This window comes from Primulina eburnea, unplaced genomic scaffold (genome assembly GCF_022965805.1).
Source record: "Primulina eburnea isolate SZY01 unplaced genomic scaffold, ASM2296580v1 ctg739_ERROPOS11973397, whole genome shotgun sequence".
Lineage (NCBI taxonomy): Eukaryota > Viridiplantae > Streptophyta > Magnoliopsida > Lamiales > Gesneriaceae > Primulina > Primulina eburnea.
Window position 1 is genome coordinate 2,719,947 of NW_027331510.1, and position 20,188 is coordinate 2,740,134.

Here is a 20,188-nt window from a genome sequence, read left to right on the forward strand (position 1 = left end):
TATATCTTATTTGAGTTATCCATGAAAATGTATTACTTTTTATTATGCTAAGAGCATTACTTTTTATTATAAATATCGGTAGGTTGATATATCTCACAAGAGACCTACTCGATTCTTTATTATTCCAAGAATTGGGTTTATAAATTTCTTGCTTTAGTAAATTCTAAATACATTTTTCTTAAAATATATATACAAACATTTAATTAACCAAACTAAACGGATCAGCAGGGGTAATTAATAAGTTTCACATTAATCAACCACAAAGGAAGAATACAATTATCTTTATGCAATTTAAAAGTTTGCATAGGAATGGGGTATTGTTCCTTAATTACAATGATCTTTCCTTGGACCAATAGTACATACATCGACTGTTGTAAATTATTAAATCCCACAGTTTCGCAACTTCTGCCATCAAATTTCAAAGACTGGCAAGTGGTAGATAAAAGGCATTCCCATTGTACGAATAAATAAGCATTTTATCAACTTATATCATAGCCAGCCCTCTGCCACCGTTGTCGCTAATTCCTCTGAGAGAACCAAGGATACAAGCTTCTTCACAGTGATGTCATTAATGCGATAGCATTTCCTCATTATGTCATCAAAGGCTTCACTGATATTCTATATCAGCAGGACATGCTAGCAGAGGATCAGAAGTTGGAATTTAACTAGCACCTTTAACGGGCTCTCCATGCAATTTAAGTAGAAACCTTGCAGCCCTTCATAAAAGATTGTATTCTTTTTTTGTCTCGCAGACTGCAGAAAGCCACTCGGTAAGAATTTCCATGGTAACATAATCAGGCCTTTGAAGGGTGTTTTTTTTTTTGATCTTGGATCCATGGAATCGAATACCAAGACCAATTCCTCAAGATTCAAAAGATCTTGATGAGGAGGGAGGCGTTGTTGATGAAAAGAGGAACGTTCTGCAGTGCACCCAAGTCCGTGAGTTTTGACACTGTACTGTTGAGGTCAGTCTCTGTAAACGATAGCAGAGACGAGTAACCCTTCTGCTCGACATGGTCACTGAAACCAATTGAAAGCAGATGGGTTATTGGGGAACACACAAATCTAATAAGCTAAGCAATATTGAGTCTGAATTCTTCATTTTGATCGAATCAACCAAATTCTTGTGAACTTGAAATATTTATGTGGTTATAAAACACCAATATATATATATATATATATATATATATATATATATATATATCATTTAAATGGGAAATTACTAGCATATGTTGCATCTGAAGTCTGAATTGAAAAATTAAAAAAAAAAAAAAAAAAATTGACGGATGACGGATCAACCAGTCTGTTCAAGCCAGGAACTTGAACTCAGCTGAACCCAACACCTAAGCAACTTCATTAATTGTTACTGAAGACAACGGGTCGAATTCCACATTCAATGTACATTGTTTTTTCTCAGCTTTCTTTTCCTTCCCTAAATCCATGATTGAAATCTAGCAACAGATATTCAGAAAGCCCTGGTGTAATTTTTTTTTATATCTCGAATGGCTTGTTCACAGCAAGGAGCATTTGATAAACGAAAAGGTATACATGGCAAACAAAACTGTCATTTCTGAGATAATGAAACTCTAAAAAATTCAACAATCTATCGATATTGGAGAGTGATTTACCCAAGTAGAGCAAACAAGAATAAAATAAGGCTAGTCCCGAGTGCCGTTAGATCTTCATGTGAGTTGACTTATATGTTGATATCTAAAAGCTAACATTTATCATGTCATAAAAATTATAGCATGTTTTATGGTACTTTATATTTAATAATTTCAATTATTATATTATGAAACATGTTTTACTACTCTCTAATAATTGCATGTAAAATTTATTAATCTAGTACTGTTATCCCACAATACTAAATACTATTTTTAAAAAGATATTGAATCAAAGCTTTCTAGTTCTAGACTTTTTATATATAAAAAAAAAAATCATTCTAGACTTTCCATAATTTTTTATTTTTTATTTTTGAGTTGTGAAAATATCCATAATTCAAAAGAAATAAACTGGCGGTCATGGATATTTATTTATCCAAAAAAATAAATTAATTAATTAACTTCAATATATGTGTCATTAAAATTGGACACAATACTTGCTCCATTCACAGAAACAGCAGAATCGTAGAAATTTGGTTACATGTGATTTTAGCTCAGAATGATATTCACTCAAGCAGAACATGTAGATTTCATAAAGCAGAAATTGTATGTTTCGAAAGAACAAATACTTTCATAGATGGAACAGCCAAAGACCGACTGGGAAGATGATGTAACTTCTCATATTCTATCCTTGAATTAATTTCTTGAATGTAAAGAATAAGGATGTTCTCGATATATATGCTTAATAAATAGCCTCACTGGTGGCGCACCGATACAAATAACAGGATTAAGGAGAAATTTCTAGCCTGGGTTCGAAGCAAAAACCAGTAAAGAGCTGAAGTGGAAACTTCTTGGTTACCGGAGATTTCTGCGACCACTTCCACTGCTTTAAGCTCAAGTTAAAAATAAGAAGAGCGGGCGCTCCATAGCTCTGGATGTACACAAGATCATCAGTTCCGCTGCTGGCAAATACATCATCAAACTCGCCAAAACCATAAAAGTACTTGTGGGGCATCCGGGTTATCTCCTGCCATTCTCTACCCTTCAGAGCCCAAATACCGATCCCCTTGATAACACCAGGACGATCTGGTTTCCCGATTCCCCCAACCAGTACTAGTTTTTCTTTCAGGTTCATCAAGCGACCACAAGTAATGGAACAAGGTGCAGCAATAAAACTCCTCATGAGCAAAGCATTGGAGGGTCGGCTTCCAATGTTATACATGATCAGGCCATGGCGATTGTCAGGATCACCACATCCAGTTGAGTAAATCAGGAAGTACAATACCCCATCGCATATCACGCTCTCATCACCAGCTCGCCACCCTGTTAGGCTCTCAGTCAAAATAGTCCCCCAGGTCATTGATTCGGACTTATACATATAAATGGAGAGATTACACTGGAATAAATTTCCAGGTACCTGCCTAGATTTAACAACTAATATCTTGTAACTATGAGATGCTCTGTTCACTGAAATGGCTAATGCACGATAATCGGAAAATCTTGGGCCAGGAGGCTCAACTACTGCCCTCCAGCAAAAGGTTATCGGGTTACAGACATACAACTCTCTCCTCCTATCATCATCCATGAAGCAAACCAACCCACAAGATGAAGCAATGGACCAGTTGGACGTACCAATGCAGGGGAGATCGATGCTGTGCCATTTTCTAAGGACCAGATCATATGCATAACCAACTGGTTCGTCTGAGCTTGTGAACATAAAGTACCAAGGTTTTGGTGACACTGCAAGAGAATAATTCTGGACGAACCTCTTCGACGTGACAATTTCACGCCATTTTTTACATACCGAGCCTGCCCTGAAAATGCTAGCAATGGGGAGATAGGCCAATATTCGTTCCAACAGATCATCTGGTAAAATGAAATCCATATAAACCGCAGCAACTTCTTTATCAGTTTGTTCATGAAGCTCTGAGAATGAATCGATCTCCAAGGAGGGGCTAGAAATGCTATGGCTCACCCATGAATTTTCCTCTTCCATGATTTAAAAAAAAGCCGTGAAACCTGGAACAATAGTCCAACAAATTTAAGGTTAAATCACTTATCAGTGCCAGTGTTCTTGCACAAAAATCCCATCAAAAGATTGTGTAAAGAATCAAGAAACCACAATGCCTGATGAAGAAACTAAACCGCCTGAGCAGGGCAGCATAAAAATTCGGAAATCAATGATATTTAGTAAGCAGACAGATGAAAGAACATTTCACCGAGTTCATTTATAAGTCTATCGCATATGTATGTGTAGACACCTATCCAGAGAGTCGAACAACATATATATATATATATATATATATATATATATATATATATATATATATATAAGGAAATTAAATTCTGCTAATGCTGATGGTTTGTTGTTCCAATTCCATTGGCATTTCGTGGAACGGTAACGGTTATTGACATGAGTTTTTTTAAAAAATTAAAATAGTAATAATTTCATAATTTGGAAAAAACTAATGGAAAAACGTTCCACAACGGCGGTGATGGCTGTGAAATTGTCGTTCCCTTCCGCAACAGCCGTGCAATAGCCGAGCCATTAAAAACAGTGTGATAGTTACACATTTGTTTCAGCCTGGAACTTTGTCACAGCCGCCGTTGTTGTTCCCGCCACGGAGCGCCCGTTCCTCAACCGCAAGCCAAGTGACTCACCACAAAATTAGACAACTTAAATTGATTTAAAAATAGAGAACCGAGAAACATTCTTCCATCCATGGCATAAAGTCAAATTTATTCTGTTGATGAATCAGGCAGCTCACATTTTACATGAATCAACTATAAAGGACGAAAACAATGATCAACAAAAATTTTCAGAAAGAGAAAAACCTAAGAAATCTCCAAAAAATCCAAGATTAAACTTAAACCTCCATTTAAAACCAAGAACAAAAATACTCTACTAAAAGGTGCAAAAAACTAGCAGATGAACCAGATGCGGCGTTGGGCATTTTCACACCTCTGCATCCCATATCTTTGAGAATAAGAGATAACATGACATTCATAACAATAAGGTATAGGCTTACAACATAGGTAAACATTGTCTTTTGGTGAATTTAAAAGTTTTCCTAGAAGTAACGATCGGATTTTATTACCAGTAAACAGAGGAGGAAAATACAACCACCAGTTTCTTTTCACAAAAGGATGAAAAGTCCAGAGATGACTAACTCAAATGGAACAATAAAATTCACTCTGCAATATTTATTATCATGCTAACTAATACGCTTTCAAGAAAGAGCAAACCACTCTCACTATTCTGGACACCAAATCTTAAATCATTTTTATTGAGAGGGTAAAACATCAAGCAAAGTTTGGTGAAAAATGAATATATATATATATATATATATATATATGCACCAAGCAGCACCATCAGTTATATATATATATATATATATATATGCACCAAGCAGCACCATCAGTGAAACATCGAAAAACCAACAATCACATAATGCAAAAATAAGAAAGCACCAATTACACAACCAAAATGAAAGCAAGAAATTGTAGGAGGCTCCAACACTGGCAGATCCTGTAAACAACCATGATATCATATTCCCAAGGAAACAAAAGGCCGTTTTTTTAATGTAAATTAATATCATACCTGTGATACAAAACGCTTTCCCGAAACAAATGTGCCTTCCCAGAATGTTCAAATCTCTCAAGATTCACCACTAAAACGGCCAAGACAAAAGAAAAAAAAAAAAAAAAAACTCCACCCTTTCAAGAAACTCAAAAATTAGGAAATGGGCGTGAAGCAATCATTCCAACTATCCCCATAAAACAAACGAAGAGCATAAAAATGGGTGTTTGGATTTAGATAAAAACGCATCCCTACACATGTATTATATATTATGATTCAACCAACATTATATTTATAGCGACAAAAATATCGATTTCTCCTGGATAATTTATCCCTTCTACGTTCTATTGATGTGGCCAGGACGACGGGCGGAGGGGAATGAAAGCCAAGGGTGGTGGCGCAGTAGGGCTCTTGTATTTTGTTGACACGGACAAAAGTGAATGCGTGATAGTTGAGGTGGTGCTTTTCAAGGCATTGGTGGGATTTTAATGGCGTTTTAGAATTTTTTTTTTCCCTATTTTATATTATAATTATAATATAATGTAGCTGAATCTACCTAATTAACTATTAATATCAAGTAGTAGAAAGGATGGTTAAATATTGATTTGTCATCGAAAATATTAAAATAAAATAATATTTTTATTGGTGTGATCGCACTCTCATTATAAATTACTAATTTTTTATAAAAATTATGCAAGTTAATAAGACATTTAAAATTAAAAAGTTGAAATTAATGGATCGAATATATAATCTCTCGTCAAATTTTAAAAAAAATCTTTAAAAATACAAAAAAAAAAAAAAAAAACTCATCTTATTACTAAACGGTTGATATGTAGTTACCGAATCAAGTTGGTTAGTGTTTTGTATATTAGTTCAGATACTGCACAACTTGTATTCAATTGAATTGATCTTATGAGCATTTGAAAATATTTCACATCAAATTCGAGCCGAAAATATTAGCTCGCGAATTGGCCTAGCGCCTTAATACTTTAATTTTTGGGCGAAAGGCGGGTGTGAGCTGACCAACTCGCCAACGAGATGGTTATAACTCATCATTTTAAATAATTACTCCTACCATCATTGTATATAAAAATAAAACCACTTCTCTGTCTCATTCGACTTTCCCCCCTTGACTCGGGTTGCTTTAATCAGGTCACAAGGACCGGAAAATTATGCTTCATACGTTGTCATTTAAATACTTAATTGTCATTATATCACTATTGTTAGTGTAAAGTCCTATAAAATCACTTCAATTAAAAGAAAATTAACATGTCATTTTTAATTGGTTGAGAGAGTTAATCAGCATCAACTTGTCACCAATGCAACATATGACTTTGACGGCGCCGTAGTAATAGTGATAGTCAAATAAGACGATAATTAATACAAATACAAAGTATGCTCGTATGAGTCACTTCCATGTCGGATTTTTATTTATTTATTTATATTTAACTAAAACTTACAATAAATTCACTCTTCTAACTAAATTTTAATATTATGTATGGTTGAATAAAAAATTCTTTTAAGCAGGATCACATTGTTTATTCTGTGATTCGATAGTGTGTGTATAAATAACGGGAAATTTGGGTTCAGTCCTCAGCCGTCATTTTTTTTGTGTTCAGTCCCTAGGTACTTTTTTAGTACCACATTTCCACATGAAGTGTACCACATTTCCACATGAAGTGTACCACATTTTGTATGACATAGTACCACAATTTTGTGGATAGGGAGTGAAGCCAAAGAAATGTTTTCATTGGGGATTTTTCACCAAATTCCCCTATAAATAAAAGCTACACGTTTTAAAATTTATTTATTTGTTGATACCATACATTTAATTTTTATATTTTTTAGTAAATAAAGTTAGTGAAAATTAATTAAATTTCCTGTGACAAAAAACTAATATTTTACAATGGAAAAAACATGCGTGAGACAATTTCACGTATCGTATTTTGTAAGATGGATATCTTATTCGGGTCATCCATGAAAAAGTATTACTTTTTATTGTGAATATCGGTATGATTGAGCATTCTCACGTATAAAGATTCGTGAGACTGTCTCGCAAGAAACCTACTATTGTACAAAATAATATTTTCACTTTGTTTTTTTGTAAATTGTATTTTTTTTGTTATTTATATTTGTTTCTTTGCTATGTTGATCATCTATGTTTAATATTTCAGTCTTTGCTTTGTATATTTGGAATTTTGAATTTTAATCATTTTTCATTTGAAGTGTTGATGTGATACTATAAATGTCAGCGATACATCAACGACGTTTCAGCATCATAGTCAAGGACATTGTCAACAAAACAATGTTAGATAACTAAAACTAAAATTTGACAATATAGATAATTAAAATTATAAATATGTAAACATAGATAATGAGAGGAAAAAAAACATTTGTTTCCTTTTATCAAGAAAATACTTTATTTTTTTTCCTTTTATCAAGAAAATACTTTATTTTCATTTTATTGCACACATTTTATGAAATGGGAAATTCTTTACAATAGTGACTAATAAAATCACAAGCATGACATTCGCAATTTTTTAAAAGATAATAATTTTGTACGTGGATTGCACACTTCGAAAACAAGAGTGGATCTTGTAGCCCCCTATGGGCTATGCCAAAATTGTACTATGATAATAGATCATGGAATCGATTACCCGAATCTTGTCGTCCACCCCCAACTTCATCACAATCCTTGCTGCTGTTACTGTATTTTCCAATCTGGTGGTTTCCTTTTAGATTTCCGGGGTCTTTTTCAGATTCACAATATCCACTCCAAAAAAGCACCATTCAAATTTCATCCCAACAATATTTACAAAAAGACAAAAACTTGTGTAAGACGATCTCACGGGTCGTATTTTGTGAGACAGATATCTTATTTGGGTCATCTATGAAAAAATATTACTTTTTATGCTAAGAATATTGCTTTTTATCGTGAATATCCATAGGTTGACCCGTCTCACAAGAGACCTACTCTTAAAAAATAATAATAATAATAATACATGCCAACGATGCAAACTCTTTCAATGCATGATATTTTTAGCACTTTTTGTCATATCACTATGTGATGTAGTACCCGATTTCCTGGAAAATTATTAATTTTTACATCAAAATCATTATTTTTTACTCTAAATATAAATTCACGACGTCGTCTCAAAAATATTATTATTTAAGTAAATATATATTTCATCAGTATGATTACTTGGTAGGACACCAAAAAAATGGTGACCTGGATTGGAAAACACAGTAACAGCAGCAAGGATTGTGATGAAAGTCGGGTGGACGACAAGATTCGGGCGCTTGATTCCATGATCTATTATCATAGTACAATTTCGACATTATATGTCCTCTACCAGTGAGTGTGACTATCTCCAGTTTGGTTTCACATAAATATGTTTCATGATAACTCTTAAAAAGTTTTTTTGAATTTATAAACAAACATTATAGATATAATTATATATGAGATTTTATCATATATATATTTTGGATCATCACATGAAATTCAAAATTTGACAAAAACTTGTGTGAGATGGTCTCACGGATCGTATCGGTGAGACAAATCTCTTATTTATTACTTTTTAATGTCAATATCATTAGGATTGACCTGTATCACATATAAAGATTTGTGTTACCTTTCAAAGTAGAATATTTTGAGAAACTAAACTAAATTATATTTGATAAGTTTTTGATTTCACAGTATCCAAACATCTCCACCACACGAAGTCAAACCAGACAGGAAATGACATTGAATCACATTAAAAGCCCCTTTTTTCCCCCAAAAAACCCTTGAATTCTTTAAAAATAATTGAAAATCACTAGTGTGCGAGCATGAATAAAGAAAAGTTTTTTTTTTTTAAATGTAAATTACAGCTACTTTTTGGATTTTAGATAAATAATTAGTCAAATTTGATTAGATCCGCAATTGAAAATTTTTAATTACTTGACAAAATATTCGCGTAGTGTTTATAAATATTTTATAAAAAATGATTATGAGTGTTTTTTTTTTTTACAAAGTTTGAATGAATGAATTTACGACTCCATGTTTCTCCTTATTTCCTTGCAATTAGTATTGCAAATTTTCCAAACTGGAGTTTTCTGTGACTGTTTCAAACAATCGGAGGACCGATTTGACATTTTGTTCAAAGACTCAAATGACCATTCTGCATCTTCTCAGAAAATCCAGGGACCTATCGTGGAAATTTCTGAAACCACCATGAAAACGAAGGTCTGGATCGCAGAGCTCACACACGCCATCACAAGGTGTCGGCAGGTCTACGACGGTGTCCTACGGTCCTTTTAATGCGCTGAAAACTCACCGAAGGCGCAGGCAGAGTTGAGCCAGATCGGGAAAAACGGGACTGTGTTGCTTCGATTACGGGGTGGCAGCTTTCACGGAGGCTTCCCGATGACTGGCGACGTGGAGTCTATTTTCGCGACTGCTAACGGGCATAGACAGGGCGGGTCGCGGGTTCTGGGATTGCCGATCTTCAATCTGGGTTAACGCTAATGGGCCGGACCAACCATGTTCTTGTTCCTGGGTTGATGTTTTGGTTCAACAGCTTGGATCCGGATTGTTACGAATGGGCTGGACATTTACACTGAAGATTTGAATAATTGGGCCGCTTGAGCCACAATTGGGAACGCCAATTTATTTGAGTGTCTAGGATTAGCCATTAATTTGTTCTTGCTTAATTAATTGTTGCATTAAGCTTTATTTTTTTTAATTACAACACACGCAGGGAGAGGGGATCGAACTCGAGGAACCGGCTAATCCGACAGGAGGTGAAACCATTGGACTACAAGCCGAGTCTCTATTATATGCTTTAATTGTCATTCATATATCATGTCATTAGATTACATAAACACCACTTTAGGTACTATATTGTCATGCACAATAAATTTTATTTCTATTCTAATTTTGATTTAGAGAATAAATATTGTGATTAATGATTAAACTATTTTAAGAGTTAAAAAAGTTAGAATAATATTAATCGATTATAACTCAAAATTAAATTAAATAATAATTTTGAGTGGTGCATTTTAAATAAACATGCAGTCACTCTTGTTAATTCATTAGTAAGAATATACATATGTCTCATGTCAATTTTATTGGTCTCTTTGTATGAGTACTACATTGTTTTGTCCATTGTTATTTGTTAAGATCATGAAATCGAAACTAATTTCATTTCAAAAGTTAGCCCAAGAAAATGATAAACTAAATCTATACATATAACTTCAAAAAACTTAATCAACTCGATATAAAACAACTAACACAACTTCTGACATCTAAAATTGAACAACTGTAACGTGAAATTAGAAAAAAATTAACTGACTAACTCATAAGGGCAATCAAATATGTAACAATGAATTCGAGCTCTCAGATCCAACCAAAAGAGAAAATATTATTTGTTTGTAACCTAAAACAATAAAGTTAATAAACCAAAATTTTATTGATTTACCGAACCAAATAATCAGAAAAAGGTGGTCGCTTTAGCGGTAAAGGACACGGGCGAGCACGCGCGTACACTCTTTTTTTTTTATATCTCATGTGGGGCCCACAGTATCAGCAAGTTGTCGTGCCAACCTTATCTCACACGCTAATTCCATCAATCGCTTTCCTCTAATCACAGCCGTCCGTCCATCTCCTTTGATCTCGTCAAACTCGTTGACACCCGAGCCTATTCGAGTGACAGCCGCGTGACCTGCCATCTCTCTGTAGGCAGGCTAGGCCCCCCACGGCCTAGCCTGGGTGCTGCTTTTCACCTGGTTAGGTATCGATATTTTTTTAAAGTTTTTTTTTACACAATCTTACATAATAATATAAATTATTCATTTATATAACGAACATGAAAACCACAATGCGTATTGTCAAAAACAATAAGCTTTATATTATGTTTTGGTTCAATAAAAAAGTAGATTTTGAATTGGAATTGAATTTAAATCTTGGAATTCTATTTTAGTGTTGGACAAAAATTTAAAATTTTATTTGGAATTTGATTAACAATTTATTTTTATATTTAATTAAAAAATTATGTATTTCATATTTTTAAAAATAATTTATGTATCAATAATATTCATGTCATTTATCAATTTTTTTTAACATATGAAAAATATTTTTATTAAATAGATTATTAACGAAATGGAAAAAAAATTAATCTAGCTAGCTGAAATTAAATTTTTTTTTACCAAAGTTTGATATAGTTTTTAGCATAACCTTTTTTTTAATAGAAATAAATTATTACATAATATTTTTAATGTAAAATATTTTAAATTTATTTTGAAATAATTCTCTCAAAAAATAAGTGCATTGATTGATATAACAGATTATTGGATATTGATATTTTATTAAATTTAAGAAGAATAATAAAAATTAACCAACAAGTTATACAAATTTTATGTCTATCTATGACACAAATGAGTAGGTCTCTTGTAAGATGATTTCACAAATTTTTATCTGTGAGACGAGTCAACTCTACTAATATTCATAATAAAAAGTAATACTCTTAGTATAAAAAATAATATTTTTGCATGGATAACTTAAATAAGAGATTTGTCTCACAAATACGACCCATGAGACCGCCACACACACGTTTTTGACAACACGAAATATAATACAATTATGTGAAATTTTAATTAATTAAATGGGAAAAAAACTAAATAAATGAAGAGTAGGTCTAATGTGAGATCGTCTTACAGATCACAATCTGTGAGACGGGTCAACCATACCCATATTTACAATAAAAAGTAATACTCTTAGCATAAAAAGTAATATTTTTTCATTGATTATTCAAATAAAGATCCGTCTCACAAAATACGACCCGTGAAACCGTCTCACACAAGTTTTTGCCATAAATGAAATACAATCAAATTCTATCAAATATCATTATCATTTTAAAATTTCATTTTTCATTACATTAAAATGATATTCCCAAAACAACCAACGACATCAAATTCAAATAATTTAATACTATATGAAAGTTGAAAAAATATTGCGTGGACTTTTTACTTTTTTGACATTTTGAGAAGTCAACCACGAACCGCTAAGCAAAACCGGTTTTCGCTCAAGTGTCTGAACACGAAAAGATGGTAGGGCTCACCTTCTTCTAGCTAAGCAAATCTGGACCGTGTAAATTTCCCTCTCTGTCGTAAAACCGGCCCAGCGTTATCACTTCCCCTCTCTCTCTATAAAAATAAAACCATCATACTTTCCATTTTCCACTCATATCCAAGCACTTCAATCTTTTCCCTTCTCTCTCTCATATCCAAAAGTCAGCGCCTTCTTTTGTTTCTTTTATACAACTTTGTAAGTAAAACAAAGAAATGGAGGACGATTGGGATCTACAGGCGGTTGTCAGGGGCTGTTCATCCGCCGCCGCCCCATCCGCCAAAGCCAAAGTTTCTTGTGCTCAAGTTTTCAGCACCTTTCATCAAAATCACAACTTTTCCTCCACAGGCTTCCAAGATATGTTTGAACCCAGGAAAGAAAACTTGGTACATGAGTTACAAGATCTTTACAAGCCTTTCTTCCCTAAACCGCAGCCTCCACAAGCAGTGTTTGTTCAACATAGTTCACCAATTTCACCTCTCCCTGCTCTTGGAGGATTGCAAGATCAATCAGCAGAGCAACAGCAGAGTTTGCAAGTTGTTAGGCAAAAGAAGCAGTCTTTTTCCTTTCCCAATGTCTTCAAACCAAATAATCCCACCCCAAGGTCAAAAAGAAGGTAATTAATTTATCAGTTAAAATGTTTCTCAAATTGTCGGAGTGAGAAGTTTCAATTGCTAATTTTTTTTTGATATGTAACAGGAAGAATAATTTGAAGAGGGTCTGCCATGTAACCGCTGAGAGTTTATCTTCTGATACGTGGTCTTGGAGAAAATATGGGCAAAAACCCATCAAAGGCTCCCCTTATCCAAGGTGTGGCACTTCACCTTTTTCCAAGATTCGTTCCTTCTGTCAAACAAGAGCAAAATGATAAATAACAATCTGTTCACACTTTTATGATAGCAAATGAATGTAAATTTCTTATAGAATTTGTTGTGCGGAACAGGGGTTATTACAAATGCAGTACCTTAAAGGATTGTATGGCCCGGAAACAAGTGGAGAGAAACAGATCCGACCCTGGAATGTTCATAGTCACCTACACGGCGGAGCACAACCATCCCCTGCCAACTCAACGGAACTCACTCGCCGGCAGCGCGCGTCAGAAGCCGACCACCCCAAGTTCTGAAGACCCCAGCAAGAACACATCATCTCCAGTTATGTCTCCAGTGAATCCCAACTCGCCGGCGCCGGACAATCTGGAGAGCAGAAGAGACGATAGAGAGGACTTGGCTGAACGTGTTGACGATGACAGTGAGTTTAATGTCTCAAACATGGCATTGGAAGATGATTTCTTTGTGGGTTTGGAGGATTTTATCGTTGGACCCGTGACTGACGTGACTGACAATTGCTTCTCAGGATCACTTCCCGGCGAGCTTTCAGTTTCCTTGGCTCGCCACCCATCCAACTACTACCGCCGCCGGTGGTGGTTGACCTGACAAAAAGTGCATAGATGCTTTTCTTGTCACTCACTTTTCTTTATTTGTAGGCACAAAACAACTATTGTAATTTGTAGCTATTCCTTGTAAAGAATCTTGAATCAACATAATATATTATCTTGATGAGTGAGGCATAGAATCTCAATCACGAAGAGCCTTGTAGAGGAAAAAAGAGTCGATTCTCCTGTCTCTTGCTGTACGATAATGATATACAATGAAATATTAAAGATCCGGCATCATTTTAATCAACTGCTTAGCTCTAGCTTTTCATTTTCTTTTGGGAGCCTGCTAATTTTCTCGGTGGTATCCAATGTGATCTAAACTAAGTATTCAAGCTAAATCAAAATGTTCCTAGTTTCTAGAGGAATCCATGGTACAAATGTATGATTTAAGCTATAATACAGCAATATAAGTAGCACATTATTATTCTTCAAATTTGAACGGATAAAGTTTAAATATTCAAGAAATTGGGTAAAAACAGTGGAAAGCTTTTAAAGTTTAAATATCCAAGGAATTGGGTAAAACAGTGGAAAGCTTTTAATTTTGGTGGAATACATCTGCCCGATGGTCAGCTTCATAGCTCTGGCATGCCCAGGCTCTAATAAAACCATAAGAGTAAAACAAGAAAGAGAATCAGATGAGCTAAACCGCCTAAACGTCTTCGAAAGTGATTCTCTTGGCTATGATCAATTGAGTATCTCAAGTTTCAACAACGAAGTTATAAAATTGCAGCTTTAGAAAGTTAACACACCTGCTACAGTAACCGGGCATACCACAGGGAAGAAACGCAATGCACTTACAGCAGCCATTCTAATACGGGTGTCCTGCGTTGTGAACGACCAACATCCAGTTTTAGGCTTAGCAATAAAATATGTGGAAAACTGGCGATGATAAAAGATTTCACAGCAATAGTTTATCAAATGTATGCATCTTATTGGAGTGAAGATGTGGAAAATTAAGATATATAAAAAAATTATCAAACAAAATACATAATATATAATTTACAAACCTCTCGATTGCAATAAATATTCAATTGAGTTCAAGCAGATATGAAAATACACATTGTTACATTAAATATCACCCAAAATACACAATTCTTTACGTCAATGGATTATAGTCATGCTAGATGCAGACAAGATCTCGGGTCCGAGATTCAAATGTAACAAAACACTTCCCCTCACTAAAACACTATTCTTTCGAGCCTGCCTAAGACCAAATATCAAGCTTTAGTAGGCAATGGCATCTGGAGATCAGCTATTTCCTTTCATTTCATCGAAGAGCTTCATTGCCTTGTCAATATTATTAGCACTGCAAAAGGCCACATATCAAGATAGTGTAAGTAATTGGATTCGCTTTCAGGCCCTTCTCTTCCATGTCTCTAAAATTCCATTGCACCTCTAACGCTACCATTTTACACATCAAATCCAGTAAAGTGTTGAGTGTACTGACATTTGGCTCCAACACCGGCCTCATTCATTTGCTCAAACAGTTCACGACCCCTTTCAAGTTTACCCGCTTTATACAATCCATCAATCAATGAATTATGGGTAATGGTATTCGGTGGGCACTTGCCCTCCAACATCATCCTCCCCATCAACTTAAACTCTCCTCTTGCCTCCCCAATTTACATAATACACCAATTAATGTGTTAAAGGTAACTAAATCGTGTTCAATGCTGAGTTCTCCACCTCTAATCTTCTCAAACAATTCGAATGCACCATCCAGTCTCCAAAATCTATATATATGATGAAATGATAGCAATCCTCACAACATTGGGTCTGATCCCCTTCTTTTGCATCTCCTTCATAAACAAATTCATTTTTGCATAATCCTGCTCTTTCCCCAACCCCGTCACAAGGACATTGCAAGAAACGGTCCCAACATCGCACCCCATGTTTATTACCTTGTGCAGCACCACCCAAGCCTTAGCATACTTCCCACTCTTACATGACATAATTTGCTTAAGGCAGAAACTATCGGGAAAAATGCCATGCTCACCAAAACTGAAAAATAAGCCGATAAATTTCCTCATCTGCAACAACACTCTTCAAAATGGAGGATAAAACGATATTCAATGTATTGGCACTTGGTGGAATACTCGAATATCGTTCCAGCATTTCTTTGAGCAGCTTTAAAGCTTCATCCACCCGACCGCATTTCACATACCCATCAATAACTATATTGAACAAGTTAGTGTTTTTTTATCCGGGATCCATGGAATCGAATTCCATGACCAATTACTCAAGCATTCTAGCCTTTCCAAAGAACTTGATGAGGAGGGAGACCGCGTTGATGGAAAGAGGAACATTCGGTTCTCTGGAAAAGCTTGTTAAGCTTGGAGGGGAACTTCGGATTCTCACGCATTGCATACTCCAGGACCGCTTGGAACGAGAAGGAAAGGGATCCTGGTTGAAAAGACATCGTTGAGAGGTGGTTGACGAAGTTGATTGCTTTTGGTAATCGGGAAACTGGCTTGGTGAGATTGAGGAGTGAGACGGGAGATAGAGAGGATAGAATAGTGGGGAGGTTAGGGTTGGAGAACCAGTCATGGAGATCAGTAGTCTGAAGGAGAGGGAGTAGTTGCGAGATGGGAAAGGAGGCATCTGGCACCGGTGGCGGAGGCGATTGGCGGGGATCCGCAGAGAGATTCGTCGAACGCGGCCGCGGAATGTCTCATGGCGGGCTCTGGGATAATAACCTTTCATAAATTACTGCAAGCCTCTAGAGGTCCATTAATCAAGATTATGGGCCCTTATCATTTGGGCCTTCAATCAATGCAAGCAGTCCCATTACTAGAGATTATGACCTTTCCAATGTGGGCCTATGATCAATGCAAGAGAGGCACATTTCTCAAAATTAAGGGCCTAATCATTTGGGCATAAAAGCAAGGACCCCATTATTTTGATTATGAGCCTGCTCATTTGGGCCAATCATTTGTGCATACAAGCAGAGACCCATTATTTGACAGAGGCCCATTACTCGAGATTATTGGCCTTCTAATTTGGTCCTATAAGTAGAGACCAACTATTGGATAGTATGGACGATCTTATTTGAGCCCACAATCAATACAAGTAGACATTCAATTCAGTAAACGATAAAATGCTCCTTACCAATTGGGCCTATAACAATGCTAGCAGAGACCCATTACTCGAGATTATGTGTCTTCTACTTTGGGCTTATAATCAATAAACAGAGGTACATTACTAAAGATTATGGGCTTTTTATCATTTGGACTTCAAAGCAAGACCCATTTCTTGCGATCACGGGCCTTCATTTGAGGCCTATAATCAATGAAAATAGAGGCCTGTTACTCGAGATTGTGGGGCCTTCTCTTTTCCGCCTACAATCACAGCAAGAAGAGACCCATTAAATAAGAATATATGGGCCTCGTCATTTTTCCTAATCACCGCTATAGAAGCCCGTTACTTGAGATTATGCCCCATCTTCTACAACGATAGAGACTAAAATTTAGCTCCGACTTCTTCTGCTCGCGGTGTGGAAGATGCAGAGAACGACGTTGTATGGGAAGCTGCTGACAAGAAATCGAGGGTTTTGTTCCAAAAGTGGCGATGAGAAGATCGTAGCGTCTGTGCTGTTTGAGAGGCTTCCGGTTGTCATTCCCAAAATCAACCCCGTTGTCTATGCATTTCAAGAATTCTCGTGAGCATTTTTTTTTATGCCTAGCGATCTGTTTTAAACTTTGAGGCAAAGGATGTGATTGTAGGAAATGTGTTGAACTATTTGGGGAGATGCCTTATTTGGAACTTTGTCCCTTTTCATTTTATTTGGAGGGGAGTCGGGGAAGATAAATGAATGCATTGCTTCTTTTGTTTTTGGGAGAAATGAGCAAATATGATATTGAATATTTTTCTAATCAGCAACATAAGCATATTTATTATTGGCTTATGTATGATTTTTTTTTAAAAATGGTTGTTTTCTTCATTAGTTTGTGATGCGTTGGATACATGTCCAGGTTCCGATGGAGACAGCAATATCTTCGGGAATACCCTGAAGCTTTCTTGAAAAAATCTGATGCCAGGTAACCCTTTTTTACTTTTCTTTTTTCCTTTTTGATTGGTTCGTGTCCGTGTCTATTAACAAATACATTGTACATTTGTGACATCTCTTCCTATGTGCCTTGATGACTAGTATTAACAGACGGGAAGTAACCCACTGTATCTCTTGTCGGCTGTTGCATTCCCTCTGCCTAAAAGTTTAACCATCCGATACGAGATGTTTCCTGCCATTCTGAGCATTTAGGGACACAGTCGTATGCATAAATTCCATATCTCTATTCATAGTGAAGTGGAACATCTATTGATTGTGATTAATCATAGTCAATAGCTATTCTTAAATCGGGGATCTATGATAATGTTTTTATATTTCTCCAGAGAATTATGGAAAGTGGAAAGACAACCTATGCTGTAATGTGATTCATATTTTCTGCCTATCATATGTTTGACTCATGTAACCCATTATCATGCACCAAAAACTATTTGATTGGCCTTCCTCTGCCTAGTTCGTTGTTTCATTCCTTTTTGGTCATTTACCTCGTGCCTCTCGTATATGCCATCCTATAAGCATCTTCATATCCCTAGTCTTTTCTTCTACTGTTTTTTAGGTTACTCTATAATTTTCATGTATATCTGGCTGAAAAAATGCAATGAAATAATCACAGTTTTGCCTGAAGCATTATTTCTTTATCAAATTCGGATGTGGTTAATTCATTTATTCACTCTAGTATTCTCTGTGAGGTTTTTTATTTGTGAAAATAATGCTTATATACAGGGGAAAAGGAGATTATCAAATTGACTATACACCAGCTTCACGGATCACTGAGGCTGACGAAAATAATGATAAAAGGTATATTTGTCGTTTATTATTTGACAATCAGTTCTTTTTTATTTTTCTGGGAACATGAACTAAACCTTTCATTTTATTCCGTTTTCGTTAAATAATTTTCATTCAGATTCTCGGATCAAGTTACAAGGCAACTTAATACCATGATGATCAAATCCTTTATCTTCTTTTTCTTTAATTACGTCTGCATGTTTTTGTTTTAAAGAAATGCATAGCTCTTGGTATAAAAGCATACTGAGAAGTTTCATTTGTGTTATCCACTTTTTATGCCCAGATACCATTGTATTAATGAAAATGAACTATTTTCATGTAGGTCACTGCAAAGAGCACTTGATCAGAGACTCTATCTTCTCCTTTTTGGTACTGCCAATGGTTCTACGGGGAATCCTGTCTGGCATTTTCCTGAAAAGGTTTATGAGTCTGAACAGACACTACGCAGGGTAATTTGGCTTTCAACTATGAACAATATGCTGGCTGAGTTTGGGTTAGATGATTTGATTTGAGGAACAAATTACAAATCATTTTATTAGTTGAGGAATAGGGTGAAAAAATATTCAAAAATAGTAGCTAAGAGATTATTTTGGTTGTCAAGTTTTCTCATTTGTGCCAAGTGGAAAAGGTTAACATAATCCAAACGTTTGCAGTGTGCAGAATCTGCCTTAAAATCTGTGCTAGGAGATCTTTCCCATACATATTTTGTTGGAAATGCTCCAATGGGGCATATGATCATACAACCTCCAGAGAATAATCAGGACGATCCTTCTCTTAAGGTAATGTCCTGTTTAAACGAAGACTTCTCTAGACATAGACTCATTTAGCATTATGTAGGTTATCTTGTTTAATATTTCCTACAATCTTGGCAGCGATTCTTTTTTAAATCTCAAGTGATTGCTACAAACAAGTTAAATATAGGAAAATGCGAAGATTTTGTTTGGGTGACAAAGGATGAACTACTAAATTATTTTCCGGAGCATGCCGAATACCTTAACAAGATGATAATCAGCTGATGCATTTTGCCTTTCACTACCGTGGTTCGATTTACTTCTTGAAATCGATTACCGATGCGTGACTTCATATTTTTCCAGTGTATTCCATATAGATGGTTGTGAAAATCAAGAGTTGAAGAATTTTTGTAAGCTGACTATAGGATTTTTAGGCAGAAGAAAGAATGCACGCAGAAGTAGTTAATTCCAAGGCCTGACGAGAGCCCCACTTTCAAGGCTACGTACGTAGTTGTTTCGTTAAATATGATAAATTTATTCTATATTTTGGTTCTTTCTCCATTAATGCTGCTGCTTCTCCCTTTCGAACTCGATAATATTTGCAAGGCCTTTTCTTGTTGCCATATATGAAGTTTTAAGTTTTGGTCATGATGTTTTGTTGATGACGGCGTGTATGAACAAGAGCTGTCTCTCCTTGCCCCATGCATATTTTTTATTTAAATAATCTATGACAAATTCAAGCTTCCGAATCAGCAAGAAATTTTGAGCTGGTAAACTATAAACCTGCCTTTGATTGTACTTTGACTAGATATCATGAAATTTTGAATAGTTAATAAAAGCATCGGCGATACTATGAATGAAATTACTTCAAGCACGAGAAAATCAAA

At 35.3% G+C, this 20,188-nt stretch overlaps 3 protein-coding genes and 1 pseudogene across 5 annotated transcripts; 2 read left to right on the forward strand and 2 right to left on the reverse strand.

Moving 5' to 3' along the window:
• Positions 1–318: 318 nt before the first annotated feature.
• Positions 319–5,644, reverse strand: LOC140822068 (F-box/kelch-repeat protein At3g61590-like). Of its 2 annotated transcripts, XM_073182794.1 has the most exons (3): positions 5,203–5,644; positions 2,461–3,620; positions 319–1,020 (listed from the first exon to the last, which is right to left on the reverse strand). In XM_073182794.1, exons 2-3 carry the CDS (start codon positions 3,595–3,597, stop codon positions 1,018–1,020), a joined length of 1,140 nt encoding a protein of 379 aa, XP_073038895.1. In that variant the 5' UTR covers positions 3,598–3,620; positions 5,203–5,644; the 3' UTR covers positions 319–1,017. The 2 variants fall into 2 exon arrangements, with proteins under 2 accessions (XP_073038895.1, XP_073038894.1); XM_073182793.1 differs by lacking the exon at positions 319–1,020 and having other exon boundaries at positions 2,172–3,620.
• A 6,535-nt stretch (positions 5,645–12,179) lies between these two features.
• On the forward strand, positions 12,180–13,968 carry LOC140822042 (WRKY transcription factor 22-like). The gene is made up of 3 exons (XM_073182765.1): positions 12,180–12,902; positions 12,986–13,096; positions 13,230–13,968. Exons 1-3 carry the CDS (start codon positions 12,502–12,504, stop codon positions 13,717–13,719), a joined length of 1,002 nt encoding a protein of 333 aa, XP_073038866.1. The 5' UTR covers positions 12,180–12,501; the 3' UTR covers positions 13,720–13,968.
• On the reverse strand, positions 13,861–16,411 carry LOC140822215 (small ribosomal subunit protein mL103 (rPPR7)-like; annotated as a pseudogene).
• A 741-nt stretch (positions 16,412–17,152) lies between these two features.
• On the forward strand, positions 17,153–20,099 carry LOC140822130 (uncharacterized). Of its 2 annotated transcripts, none has more exons than XM_073182879.1 (6): positions 17,153–17,379; positions 17,693–17,758; positions 18,508–18,582; positions 18,893–19,019; positions 19,224–19,349; positions 19,443–20,099. In XM_073182879.1, the coding sequence occupies exons 1-6, from the start codon at positions 17,222–17,224 to the stop codon at positions 19,584–19,586; spliced, it is 696 nt and encodes a 231-aa protein (XP_073038980.1). In that variant the 5' UTR covers positions 17,153–17,221; the 3' UTR covers positions 19,587–20,099. The 2 variants fall into 2 exon arrangements, with proteins under 2 accessions (XP_073038980.1, XP_073038981.1); XM_073182880.1 differs by having other exon boundaries at positions 19,492–20,099.
• Positions 20,100–20,188: the final 89 nt, after the last annotated feature.